This window comes from Cryptomeria japonica, chromosome 4 (genome assembly GCF_030272615.1).
Source record: "Cryptomeria japonica chromosome 4, Sugi_1.0, whole genome shotgun sequence".
Lineage (NCBI taxonomy): Eukaryota > Viridiplantae > Streptophyta > Pinopsida > Cupressales > Cupressaceae > Cryptomeria > Cryptomeria japonica.
Window position 1 is genome coordinate 344,498,113 of NC_081408.1, and position 14,698 is coordinate 344,512,810.

Consider the following 14,698-nt stretch of genomic DNA (forward strand, 5'->3'; position numbering starts at 1 on the left):
TAATCTCTTATTGTAAATTAATTCATTTTTTTCTGATTAATCTCTTTTTGTAAATAATTCCTTTTTTTAATGATTAAATGGAAAATTTATTTATTAATTAAATATGCTAGGATATTTAATTAAATAAATAAGATAATTGATCAAAATGATTTACTTGGAATGATTAATTAATCAAATAAATATTTAATTAATATAGAGTGATTAATTCGCCATGTAACATTAATGATTGAAGAATTAATTAATTAGGTGCTCAAGATTGATTTAATTGCCTTTGGTTAGGACCTTGGTGATGTTGTCGAGATTAGGGGTCCATGGTTTAGGTGACCATTTTTAGGATATTACAAATATATAATATCTTTGTAGTAGATTGGTGATCAAACTTTTAGCAGACTTAAGTAAGAATTATTTCAGATTCAAAAGGAAGTTGTAACACTTGTGATTGTCACTTTGAATGAGGTGTTGGTGCCTCTAGTGAGTTGGTGCTCACAAATTGAATGTGGGGTTGGTGCTTCTACAAGTTGTAAAGAAACTATTGTTCATATAAAGCAATTTTATTGTTGTAATTTTCTCCCTATTTAGGGTTTCCATGTATATATTGTGTCCTTCTGTTCATCGCATTTAAGTTGTTGCTACATTTGATTAATTTGAAATAGTGATTTCTATACTAGTTTATAAAGTGTTTGAGATCAAACAAAGGGGGTGAGTTCACCTCAAAAGAATTTGAAGATTTTTATGAAAAACATGGAATTAGGAGACAATTCTTGAATGCTAGAAAACCACAACAAATGGAGTTGTGGAAAGGACGAATATGATCATACAAAAAATCTCAAGGACCATGATTAGTGAGTCTAAATTATCAAATTCATTATAGAGAGAGGCAGTCCACACAAAAATGTATACCCTAAACAAAGCACAAATCAGAGTCAATCATGATAAGACTCCATATGAATTATGGAAAGGAAGGGCCACCATGGTAAAGTACTTCAAAGTATTTGGTAGCAAGTGTTATATAAGAAGGGATGAAGAGAACTTAGGGAAGTTTGACACAAGAGCCAATGAAGGAATATTTATTGGTTATTCATCAAGAAGCAAAGCATTCAAGTGTTACCATAACCAACTATCAAGGTGATTGAAAGCATAAATGTTCATTTTAATGATAACCTTCATCACAAAGAAGTAGATCAAGAAATTGATCACGAGGAGGAAGAAAGTAGCAAAGAGGAAGATGAAAAGGAAAATGAAAATAGGAAGACTACTACACCAACAAAGGCACCTAAGACATCTTTGAAATTTGTTTAAAGAAATCATCTAGAAGAACTAGTTATTGGTGACATGAACATAGAGATTTAGAAAAGGGGAAGATTGACAACCACACCAAATCACATGACTTTAAATTCCATGATAGAACCTAAAGATTTCAAGGAAGCTAACCAAGACACACATTGGGTAAGAGCCATGGAAGAAGAATTAAACCAAATAGAGAATAATGAAACTTGGGAACTTGTCCCAAGACCTAAGGACAAGAATGTGATAGGCCCAAATGGGTGTTCAAAAAATAAATTGAATGAAGATGATCAAGTGGTGAAAAATAAAGAAAGATTGATATGGAAAGAATTTGTACAAGTGGAAGGAGTTGATTTTGAAGAAAATTTTTCTCTAGTTGAACGACTAAAGGCTATAAGGATGTTCCTAGCATCTGCTTCCTACAAAACTTCAAAGTGTCCCAAATGGAAGGTAAATTGACATTTTTGAATGGACATCTATCAAAAAACAAAGATTGTGTATGCAAACTTATGAAGGCTCTTTATGGGTTAAAACAAGCACCTAGAGCTTGGTACTCTAGATTAGACAAGTACTTGCAAGAACAAGGATTCAAGAAAGGTATAATGGACAACATCTACTTCAAAATTGAAGATGAACACCAATTGATTGTTGTGGTATACATAGAGTTGATATCAGTTTTAGAGGAAACACAAAGGGGATGTATCAAGATTTTGCTCAAAAAGTGCGACAAGAATTTGAAATGTCCTTGTTGGGTGAACTATCATTTTTCTTAGGGTTACAAGTCTCTCAACTTAATGATGGAATCTTTATTTCACAGACAAAATATGCTAAGGAATTATTATAAAGGTTTAGGATGGAAGAATGCAATATTGTAAGTATACCCATGGTCATAATGTGTAAATTAAGTAAAGACAACGAGTCTCCTAAAGCAATCAAACACTCTATCGCTCAATGATAGGAAGCTTGCTCTATTTGATAGTCTCAAGACCAAGCATTATGCAAGTAGTTGGAATTGTAGCAAGATTTTAGGCATCCCCCAATGAAACACATGTCCAAGCAATAAAAAGAATCTTCAAGTACTTGAAAGGAACTTTGGACTTTGGCCTATGGTATCCTAGAAGCGAAGACTTCACTCTAAAACTCTAAAAGCATACACAAATGTCGATTGGGTAGGTAGTGTAGATGACAAGAAAAACACAAGTGGCAATAGATTCTTTCTAGGAAATAGTCTTGTTTCATGATTGAGTAAAAAACAAGCCTCAATCTCCCTATCTATTGTTGAAGCAGAGTACATAGCAAAAATGTCATGTTGTACTCAAGTACTTTGGATGTGTCAAACTTTGAAGGACATCAAAGTGGACTATGATCACATGTACTCAAGTACTTTGGATGCGTCAAACTTTGAAGGACATCAAAGTTTCTTCAAAGTGGAATATGATCACTCGATATCCATATTATGTGATAACAAAAGTGCCATTAATATCTCCAAAAATCCAGCGATGCACTCAAGGACAAACACATTCCCATCAAATATCATTTCTCAAGAGAAAGAGTTGCAGAACAACAGGTGAAGATGGAATATGTGACTACCAAAGAAGAAGTAGTAGATATATTCACAAAACCTCTACCAAAAGATACCTTTGAGTTTCTTAGACAAAAAATATGGATACTACTCTATCCTTCTAATAAGTAAGGGGGAGTTTTTCATTATCATACTCTTTGCCATTGATGTCAAAGGGGGAGAAGATTAGCAAGAGTAAACATTGAACTAAGGCAAGAGGAAGCATTGAACTAAGGGGGAGCATTGTATAATCAAGATCATATCATTAAAAAGAAGAGGTTGCCATCAATGATAAAGGGAGAGATTGTTGAGATATTGTCCTTGATGTCTTGAGTATGGACAACAATAAACATAGATCCTTTTGTGATTGGTTAAAATGCCAAACATAAAATCAATGAAAAAACATTGGTTATGAATAGAATTTGAAGTATGCAGAAGGAATAAATTATAAGCAATGATCCATGTAATATGCAACATTACAACAATAAATGAAAAGGTAAGCTTGTCATGTCATGATAGAATATTACAAAGGATGATTACAAGTACTTAGGGAACATAGAAAAATTGCAGATTACCAAGGCTGGATATTTTATTGTAAGCAACAAATTTGTTTGACAAAGTAGATTCTAAATAAGACAAATGCCATGAAAGACAAAAGTCTATAAGACAAAGGGCAATGATTGATAAATTAAAAGTGCAATGATTCAATATTAATGATTAGAGAAAAAAAGAAAAAAGAAGCTATGATTAATATTTGGGGAGCAATTACTTAATAAAATATATAAATGCCATATAAGACAAAAATGAATCAAAAAAAAAAAAAAAGACAAAACAACACACAATGGAAAAGATGAATAAGACAAAATTTGTGTTATATTACTTGAAGAAAAAGTAGTGATTAGTATAAGAAAACAAGGAGGTGAGATTTATTTAAGAGGACAATGGTTTCACTAGAAGACAAATTCTTTTGTCTTATTAAAACAGGTAATGTTGTTTGTCTTATTCACATAACAAAAAGGTGTGATTAGTGATAAACAAATTGGAGATTAATAAAGATAAATATGGTTGTTATGAGAAGGTACGATTATATTTGAAAGCCAATATGACTTGTTAAAAGGACATTATTCTCAAAGGGTTGCGATTTGATTTTGGTATGATGTAATTCACTTGTTAAACAAAAAATATAACAAAAAGACATGTCAATTAAATAAGACACGACTCTTAAAAACAAAATGTATATATAGAAAGAATAAATGGAATGATAGTGTGTGTTGCATGTAAAAGGGTGGAAAGTATAATGCATACACCAAGAGAGAAGAGCAGATTACTAAGGAGATAATGTGTAGATTTTGAAGGAAGAGATTATAATCTCTTTGTAGCGAATCGATGATCATACTTTTAGCAAACTTAAGAATTATTTCAGATTCAAAAGGAAGTTGTAACACTTGTGATTATTACTTTGAAGGAGGGGTTGGTGCCTCTAGTGAGTTGGTGCTCACAAATTGAATGTGGGGTTGGTGCCTCTACATGTTGTAAAGAAACTATTCTTCATTTAAAGCAATTTTATTGCCACAATCATCTCCCTATTTAGAGTTTCCACGTATATATTGTGTCCTTGTGTTCATTGCATTTAAGTAGTTGTCACATTTGATTAATAAAGTTTAAATTTGAAAAGGTGATTGTTATTGACTCACCCCCCTCTTAGTATAATTGTGAGCTTAACATTTTGAAGAGAACAAGCTTGTACAAACAATTTTTTATAGAAAATCATTTTGTTAAGAGGTTTACCTAGATTAAGTTTCTCTTAGGTAAATGCATTTTTACAAACTTTTGCTTCCAATCTTGGTCTTATTTATTTGCTTCACATTATATTCTTTCATGTGCCACAACTCGGATACAAGTAGATGTTGATATTATAAACATGTCTTCCCTCTATTGATATAGGGATTCTATATAGTTCAAATAATACATCAAAGTATGAAAAACAAACAAATGAAAGTATGATTCACCTTGGTGATTCGTGCAATATAACATGCTTGTTGTTTGTAGATTAGAATTGTACTAGTGCAATTTTTATGTCTAGGATTTGATAATATATTTCATATTGGTGTTGTTGCATCTCATTCCTTACTACTTATGTTTGTCAACCAAGGTGGAAGAGTTGCACTCAAAGAAGTATTACTAAGTGCAAATTCTATAGGTGTGTGCAAAAGGTTATAAAAGAAAGGATCACAGAAAAAGATTCAAAATTGATAGTTTCAACCGTGATATCATCATACTATTTTAGCTAGGGTTGAATTTGACAAACAAATTTGTTTAGATTCAAAATCATCTAAATGAGATAATAACTTACATGTTAGTTGACAACTCAAAGTTTAATCCTATACATTATAAGAATTCACAATATGTCAAAAAATTGATGATTATTTTATCATATATGAATGCTTGTTTTGGATTTTGTGGACCTACTATAATAGATGAATGCATTTTGGGCATTAAAATCTAATATGGCTATTCTAATATTCATAAGTTTTTACTTTATAATTGTAGAAGTATACTATTATTCTTGTTAAAAGTGGATTCTAAATAAATGTGCATTTTGAATTACATGTAATAAGCCATGCAAATTTTCAAAATTAAAGAGTAAAGAAGAAAAGAGTGAAGCATCCAAATTTTCATAGAGCTAAGCTTGCAATCCTTCTTTTTAGGTTAATTTTTTGTAAGTTATTGTGGGACCAAATACCTCTAATTGGAAACGTATGATCAAATCTTACTACGTCAAGTTGTTGAGAGATTAATCATGTTATGAAGGCTTCTATCAACATGGATATATTAGGAACAACTTAAAACTTCCAACCATGTGAAATACATTCCATACATGAAAAAATAATAGAATTGAAAATATAACAAAAAGTTGAATTGGTATCATTTTTTTACATGGATAACATTGAATTGATGATCCTCTTTATTTTTTACGTGGAGAATGTTTCATCATCTCATTGTTTAAAAGTAGAATGTTTTATGATCTCATTGTTAAAATTAAGGATTGGAAAGATCCAATCAACTTGAGAGAATTGAATTACACATTGCAATGCACTTACTTAAAAGCTTAGGCTTGTTAGTAAATAAAGGGAGAAGCTCATTGTTGTGTTCTATGAGATTGTGAGATTGTATGTAGTCATAGGGATTCACCAAATTAAGTTTAAGAGAATGCTAGAGGGGCACTCGAAAGAGGCAACATCATACAAATTACTTTTAATAATGATTTTTTGTTGTCTTTTTTCACATTGGGTTTTCCAATAATAATTTTGTTCTAGTATATTTCATTTGCGTTCTTGCTCCTATTCATGTTATATTCTTTCAAGTACTTAAATTGAGTGGATAAATGTGAATCTCTCTCAATTAAATCAAAGCTTCTTAATTGTTCAAATGATACATAGAATTAGTTAACACCAAATTAATGAATTTAAGAGTGAAATGGAATATACATGTTAATATATATCAACATTTCTATTATAACATATATTTTATTTTAATTTTATAGATCCAACTCAATAACTAAACATCAACATTTTTTTGAGGTTAATCTTGAAATTTTTTGTTTTTTGTTTAACATATATTTCTTTTCTAATAAACAAAAATTATTTGTTTAAAATATGCTATTAAATGAATTAAATTGTAAAAATTAATAATAAATTTATTTTATTTTTACAATAATTATTAAACAAATTAAATCATCTATGTCATGAATTAGTTTATTTCCTAGTAGAGGAGAGTTCAATGTTGGGAGACAAATTAAGAGAGTTACTAAATCTAGAAGCTACCAAGAGGCTACAATTTATAATCCATATTTTTCCTCGAGAGGATCTCAACTTGATTTCTCGCAATTTCAAATTAAATTAAAATTTATAAATAAAGGATATGATAAAAGTTAAAAACAATGGTATAGAACAGTGATCATAAACTAATTCTCAAAAACACACTGATGTGCAAAATACACAACTGTCAATATAGATTATTAGGGTGATACGTCATCTAGGAAAAACTCCAATATTTACATGAATTTAGAGAAGAAACACCTATTACTTGCAACGCATAGAAAGCAAAACCTCATCTTTTACCTTGAATTGGCTACATTTTGCCTTGGATCAACCATTTCTTGTTCTCTTCTGTCTTCTTTCCTGTAGAAAGAAAATTCAAAATTTGTTTCAGCTAAAATGAATTTCACAAATTTCTCCATTTTTTGCTCTCAGATCAGCATCCTGGTGTTTAAGACTTTTCTGTGACGCTGGTTCAAGGAGGATGGGACTGTTATACTTTTATGGCTATATCATAGATCAATTCACTTGAAGGTACTACATTTTATATGTATGAGACTATGATCCTCTGCTTAATCTTTGGCATTCTCCACAAATTAGCTCAAATGAACTTACTCTTTTTTTACATAATTCACCACATAGATACTAAAGCTTCAATAAAAATGAATACTAATAAAAAGAAAACATCAGTTTCCCACATAAAACGGAGCAAATCATTACAACCACTGATCTTCATGACAATTGATTCTCCTAACAACAGTAAAATGAAGAAAAGAGAAATAAAGTGAACACATAGTCCATGCCCACATAGATAGGCTGTCAAAAAGGGAGGGATATAATTAGTCCACGGGAGGCCCTTTGCTATAAATCCGTCCTACATGCTAGGTTGGCAACTAAGAACTAATTTATCGTTCCATAGTAACCATTTATACTTATGTATTAAGGTCTGGTTGTCCAGCTTTTTCATTGACCATGTGAAGACAGAGAAAAATGTATTATTCAATAAACAGAAAAATAATAATATTCCAGGCTGTTGCAAAAAAGAATAGGCAAACGTTTCTGCCTTCTCCACAATGCTTTAGTCAACATCATGATTGTAGGCATGACATAGCATGACTGTAACTGGAACTAGTTCATCCTATGTCATTATTATCACCAATCTATAACGATAGCGAGGATGAAAAATATTAAGGACTATTATCTACTATGATATTTGATGGTCTTTCTTTACTGGAGTACCAGCAGAAATACGCCTGGTAGTAGTGCGCATTGTAACAAATTCTTCTGCAGCTGAGGGATGGATGCCAACCTGAAGCACAATGAAAACAGAAAATGAATTAGTCATCATGCCTTCCATCAACTCACGGATGACCAAAAATATAGCTAGCTATAAGCCATTCACATTACATCTCTAACATAATTCCTTTCATTATCTCACAGACTGATTTCACTTGGTTTCTTGATTGGAACATCTGAAATACAACTCTATAACCGGCAGAAAATGCCAACTTACAGTAGAATCAAATTGTGCCTTTGTTGCTCCACTTTTCAAAGCCACAGCAATTCCCTGTAATCATCAAAAGTCAAACAAGGATATTCAATTACAGCTCCACTCAACAATAAATCTTATTAACTAAGAAACATGATTTCGTTTTTTGCATGTTTTTATCAGTTCTGTAATAAAGTAGTCTCCCAAGAACTTCAGCAGCATTAGTCATGTTGATATTAAGGAAGAAGCATCAAATAGAATTTGATATATAACAATTAGACAATGTCCTTACAACTAAATGTTATTTACTCTCTCAAAAGCTTGTACATGGAGTCAGAGTCAACTATTTATTTATAAATAGCCTAAGTAGACTAAAACTCAGTGTTTCATATTCATATAGAGTTTTATTAAAGCACAAACATTGCTTATAAAAGAAAAGAATCAGAAAATCCTCTTCAATCATTAGTTAGAGGCTCTCGGTCTAGGAGAAGAACCAACAAATTACGTAGATTATAAATGTTTGGACAACTATTGAATACCAGTAACTACATGAAACACACTTAAATATTTTGTTTAGTATTTAATTTATAATAAAAAATGGGCACAGTGGTTTTAATGTAACTAATTTATCCTTCACATAATAGTGTCTTAAATAATCTTTGCTGCCATACCAATTATAAAGCAATATTTGCACATGTAAGCAGCAAAATTGCACATCCCTAAATTCCCTTTCTCAGAAGTAAGCATGGGGTTTATGTATCTTTGATTGTGTCTGTTTTAGGGGTACTTGTTTCATAAAATGCTCTTTCCCAAACCATCATCAGGAAGCAAGTAATTGCGTTCTCCAACATGCCCTTCATAGACTTATACTAAGAACAATAGCCAGTTCTTGTAAAGAACCAAAACTTTCCAAGAAGCGTTTAAATAAACTGAGCTACAACATAAATATGATAATATTTAAACAGCTAATAAATATATAACATTAGAAGAAAAGAATAAACAACAATACATGGCAGTTCAACATAAAAAGATGGTGTTACTTCAACCTCAAGATATAATTTCACAATACAACTATCCTTTATCACTTAGTAAATGTAGAACATTTCTATAAAAAAATGTAAGAGTTTTATGCAGTCTTTCAACACAAAAGGATGAGATGTAAAATTAACCTCAAGATAAAATTTCAGCACCCAACTATCCTTAAGGATAAACTCAAAACTTAAATAGAAGATTAAACTGCAACCCAAGACATGTTACTAAGTGACTGATCGTACCTTTACATAGCAAAACCAAGCAAGAAACTTTTCCCACAAGCAAACCACCAATACTTTATATTTTATAATATACTAGAGTAATACATATGACATTGAGTAGTAACCTAGCCTAATCACTAATGATCCCGTCAGTACAAATATATATCATGACTACCCCCCATTAAGGTTCCTTGCCAATGTGTCATTGAAGCATAAAATAAAACTAAATTCATATAACTTCATCATATTTGCATACAATTGATGCCATATTAATCATCCATCCATCAATAGATGATCAATGGTACCTTGTCCAATACTTGGTTCTCCAAAGTCCAAACTGCAAAAACTCCACTTTCAGCAGAATTGTGGCTTCACGATGAAATCACCAAATCGAGTTAGGAGGTCTTTCATTCCCAAAACTAGTATTTCTAGAGGGTTTTCATTCTCAAAAAATAAGAAAACTCAAATCTCCTCATAGAAAATAGCAGTTATGAAAATGGATACCCTTCTCCTTCACAACTCCCTTCTTTTACAACTTTTCTTGGTGAACAAATTTTTTTTTGGCTCCATATTCACTTTAATATTTGAAAAACAATTTAAAGTGTGCAAAAATGTCACATTTTTTCCTTGAGCCTAACGCCTCCTTTTTTGCACAACTTAAGGTTACTTTTGAAATAATTAAAATAAGTTGTCAATATAAAACTATGAAAAGTTAACTTTTGACAACTTAATTATTTAATTTACTTTTCCCCTTAGACACTATTTAGCTTACGGGAAAATATGAGAAATAAGCTAATGGCCATAAATTTGTTATGTGCGGGAAGGAGCCATTGCTCTTGTGTGAAGGTTTCACTTATTGAATACAGATTATAAAAAAATGCAAGATTTGAAATGCGATTGTTCATAATTCAAGTGTTTGTAGCTTTGAATACTAATATTCAGGCACTTAGATTTTGTGAAGTCTTGTATTGTGTGTAATTTAGATCTTCAATTCAGCTATGGTGTAAACATTCTTTCTAGCTACTAGTGTCTCTGATATAGCTAGAAAGTCTGTGTGTTTTGCGATAGGTTAGCTTGCTTGTAAAGTCATTAGGAATCAAAGAAACGGGACTCGGACTCGGCTCGGACTCGGCAAGGCCAACTCGGACTCGGACTCGGACTCGGGACTCGGCGTCAGACTTGGCTCCAGACTCGGCTGGACTCGGGATAGTGAAAAACTCAAGAAATTTAGAGATTTTTAAATATTTAAAACTTGTTTCAGACACCCTTTATTGAATACACCTTAAAGACACAATAACATCATCAAACTCGGCTCATTTGATTACATACAAAAGTATACATCAATCACATAAGCATAAACGCAAATTGTAGCTGAAGAAAATAACAAACATAGATATATAAATATTGTCAAATGTATACAATATTACAAAACTCATGGAATAAAAAATCCATGTCATCATATGATCATCATCAAATGTTTCATACAAATACCAAAGGTAAATACAACTACAAGTCTATGGCTCAAAGGAGCTTGCACCCTCCGGCCCCAGCCCCCTGCGAAGGCGTCTAAGGTAGGTCCTAGATGATTCGACTGCCATAGCCGCTCCCCGTGACACCATGCCATGCTCACCAACATCAAGAACATCCGTGTCACTATCTGCCTCTGAATCTCTTGTCTGTGCTCGTGCTCTCCGCTCCTCCTCTGCCATGGCTACAATCTCAACCTCTATATCTACCTGGTCGATCCAATCAATGTCAGACTCGGAGGTTAAATTTTCTCTACTTCTATCGACGCAGTTTCCCCCATATTTTTCGACAGGGTTTTGGGGGCAGCGCCCCCAAGGTGGGGTCAAGGGGCAGTGCCCCTTGCGTGCTCCCTGTCGCGATACAGGGCGAGGTCGAGGGGCAGCGCCCGCAAGGCCAAAAAAACTTATTACAAGTCTGAATTAGGGTTTCTTTGAGAGTCTTCCTTAGGGCCTGGTTTTGCTCTTGTTGCTAATTGGGTCTTGCTTGGTGAGTGAGTATCATTCTTGAAGGTCCAAGCTAGGTCAAGTTGGTGAGTGATAAAGTCTGGAATGTCATCCTGATCTTCAAATGCCCTAAAATTTGGCTAAGTCTGGAATGTCCTGATCCTGAAATTTGACTAAGTCTGGAAAACTGAAGAATCCTCCAAAAACTAGATTTTGCAATATAACTCCTGGAGGCCCAAAACCACTCTCAAACATCCTGACAGTATATATGGAATATAACTTAAAGTATAAGAAAGAAGAAAGATATAAACTTATACTTAAATGTTATATTCCATAAAATAATCCTGATGGAGAGACCAAAATGTCAAATTTCGCCCTTCCAAAAAAACTTATTACTTTTTAAAATGTTTTTTTTTTGGTCATTTTATTAACTCAGCCAGTAGCCGAGTCTGGGGCTCAGGACTCGCCGAGTCTGGCGATTTTGAGCCAAAATCGCCAACTCGGCGAGTCTGGCGAGTTTACTCTCCAGACTCGGCCGAGTCCGAGTCCGAGCCCCTGGGACTCGTTTGGCCTGACTCGGACTCGGACTCGCCGAGTTTGGGCGATTTCGGGCGAGTCTCGTTTCTCTATTAGGAATACAAAATCCCTCATTTATCTATAGATGAACTTATAAGTCTTGTGCTTATTCCCAAGAAGCAAGATAGATGTGGCCAATTAGTTTATTTTCTAGTACATGTTGAAACCCTCAAAAGTAAACCATGTACATGTTATGAAAATTGTAACTTTGTCAATAAACTGCTCCTCTAGGGTTTTAGTTAAGTTTTTATTTCACAAAGGAACCTTCCCTCCTAATTTGAAGAAATGTTTTATCTTACACTCTTTCATTTGGTGATTTTCTTAAAAAGAACAAATTAAAATGTCAACATATACATGAGAGAATTTCTTGAGCTCTAAGGCCAAGAAAGGGGAGATTTTTCCCTTCAACTACATTTCTTATAAATTAAATACAATGTTTTGTGTTTCTGGTTGGTAGAAGTCATTGAGATTATTGGGTTGCTACATTACGGCATTCCTACAGATTGAAAAGCTTTCTCCTTTATGCCGTAAGTAATTTCTAAGAGGATTAGTGTAACATGGAAACATTTACATTGACAATAGAATATCTCCTCTTTTAAAACCTTTAAAAGGATTTTGGAGGTCCTCCGTCCTCCGTTGCTGCATTTTGATGACATTCTGAGTGCCAAGTCCTAGAGGATCAACATGAAAGCAGCTTTTCAAATGATTAGTACAAGGCATAGAACTAGGTTTTTGTGACCTAAGAAAAATGTCAAAAATCTGTTGATATCTGCTATTTCGTCCAGCAAATTATAGGAATGTTCACATTCAAGCTCTGATTGGGATGTGATTTTGAGGTACTTTGGCCTGTTGCAAAGCAAATATTTCAACATCAATAATGTATGTCAGCAATTGAAGACATTTTCCATTAACAGATTTCATTTCGGACATAAATGCTTGAAATTTACTTTAGGCAGCTTCATTACTTGCCATTTATACCCCAATGTTTTTATTGAGAATAAGTAGAGAATAATTTCCATGTTAAGCCGAGAAGACTTGCATTTATGGCAGATTTTATCTTTGAGATTCATTGAGATTGCTCAATACATGGAAGAGAGCCAAAAAAGCATGGAGACAGTATGTGAAAATCAAGAGGTATGTGGATGGAGGAGAACAACTTAAAGGCAAGGGAGAAATATTTTATTATAAGATAAACCAGAGGTCAAAGGCTAAAAGTTCTTAGCCCCATAAAGACCGTGTATGTGTACGATGAATGGAGTGAAAATCATGGCCCTAGGCAGTCAATAAAGTAATAGGGGAATAAAAAGTAAGTATTTAAGTCCAATGAGCCATAAACTTATGTGTCAAAGACTAGCTGGGACAAAATTGGCTAGAGTGAAGGTGAGATGGTAAAAGTAGCCATTGTGCACCCCAAAAAAGCTGTGTTTTTTCAGGGATGAGGGCATACCTAAGAATCAAGGGCAAGGGAAAAACATGCCCTTGCTGCCCCACAATTGCCCATTTCCCTACCAAAGCAAGGGGTTTCAGGGGTGTCCCCATCTGCCTGACATTAGGGGGACTCCCACCCCTGTGATAACAATTTTGATTTGTGTCAAAAGATTTGAACAAATAGACAACATGATGGAATGTACAAATGGTTTACCTTGGAAGATATAAGGATTATTTATTATTTGCATGACATCAAAGACAAAATAGCTTTCTGTTTTAGTACTCGGATGCAGGCTCTCTTAACTTCATAAAGCTGGTGATCAAATATTTATTAATCTGTATGTCATTGACACCTTAGGCTTAGTGGAGAGAGGAGGAAGTAGTGAGGGTGGGGTGGTTGTGGATGTTGTAAAGTTTTCATAAAAGTTCAAAAAGAAAAAGAATGCCTTTGTCACTAAACAATCACAGCAGTAGGAAAAAAGAAAAAGAAAATTGAAAATTACCCCTCAATTTGATATTATAACACCAATTGTGTTACGGCTCTCTTTGAAGACCAGATTTGGCATCTTCCTTGTGCGTATTTATCTTAATTATTATTGTTACATCAGTCCTTGCAGTACTTTCCACAACTATGACGGTTTGAATTTTACTTGGCCTTTCTTCAGATAGTCTACATGTTATCAGTTGATCATTAATCTTCTGAGTGACCACTACTTAGATGCAAGCACATCTTCAACAACATTATGTATCTTAGCATGTGTCGAGGTTGACTAATAACAAAATCCATCTTCCAATTAGGATCTTGTTTCGTTTGATTGGTATGGTGACTGAACTGATGATTATATTGGATTCATGTACTATTTCAATATTTGCTGTTTAGATTTGTTTGGCTATTTTTGTAGTAACCACACCCAAATTATTTGAATTTTTTTGCCAGATATGATTTCAACTTAAACCAAAGTAAATGACAATTGGAAACCAGTAAGTGCTGATTCATTGATCATTCAGTACGTGATTACGAATTCAGAGCAATTACAATGTTAAAGGTAACCATAAACCAACTCCAAATAATAAACACAACTACCCAAACTGAACACAACAAAAAAATGACTCAAAAGTTATTGACGGTTCATGCTGCAGGTCTGAACTGGCCAAACAATGCTCTGCATTAGTCAACCCAGCAATGCTAAGGTGCCCATAGTTTCCCACTGCATTCACCACACTACCAACTACTAAAAAGAGCTGATGCACCTCAAATAACACCTCTATTTTGCTGCCCAATGCAATGTAGCTCTGTCAATTAAAGATACAGAACTGTA

General features: G+C 33.4%; 1 protein-coding gene across 1 annotated transcript in view; it reads right to left on the reverse strand.

Moving 5' to 3' along the window:
* Positions 1–7,336: 7,336 nt before the first annotated feature.
* The window catches only part of LOC131063618 (glutathione reductase, cytosolic), a 186,736-nt gene continuing 179,374 nt past the window's right edge, over positions 7,337–14,698 (reverse strand). Inside the window, exons 16-17 of the mRNA XM_057997498.1 lie at positions 8,177–8,230; positions 7,337–7,972 (exon numbers count right to left, since the gene is read on the reverse strand). Coding sequence (XP_057853481.1) covers positions 7,868–7,972; positions 8,177–8,230 — 159 coding nt within the window. The 3' untranslated portion in view covers positions 7,337–7,867. The remainder of the gene's footprint in view (positions 7,973–8,176; positions 8,231–14,698) is intronic.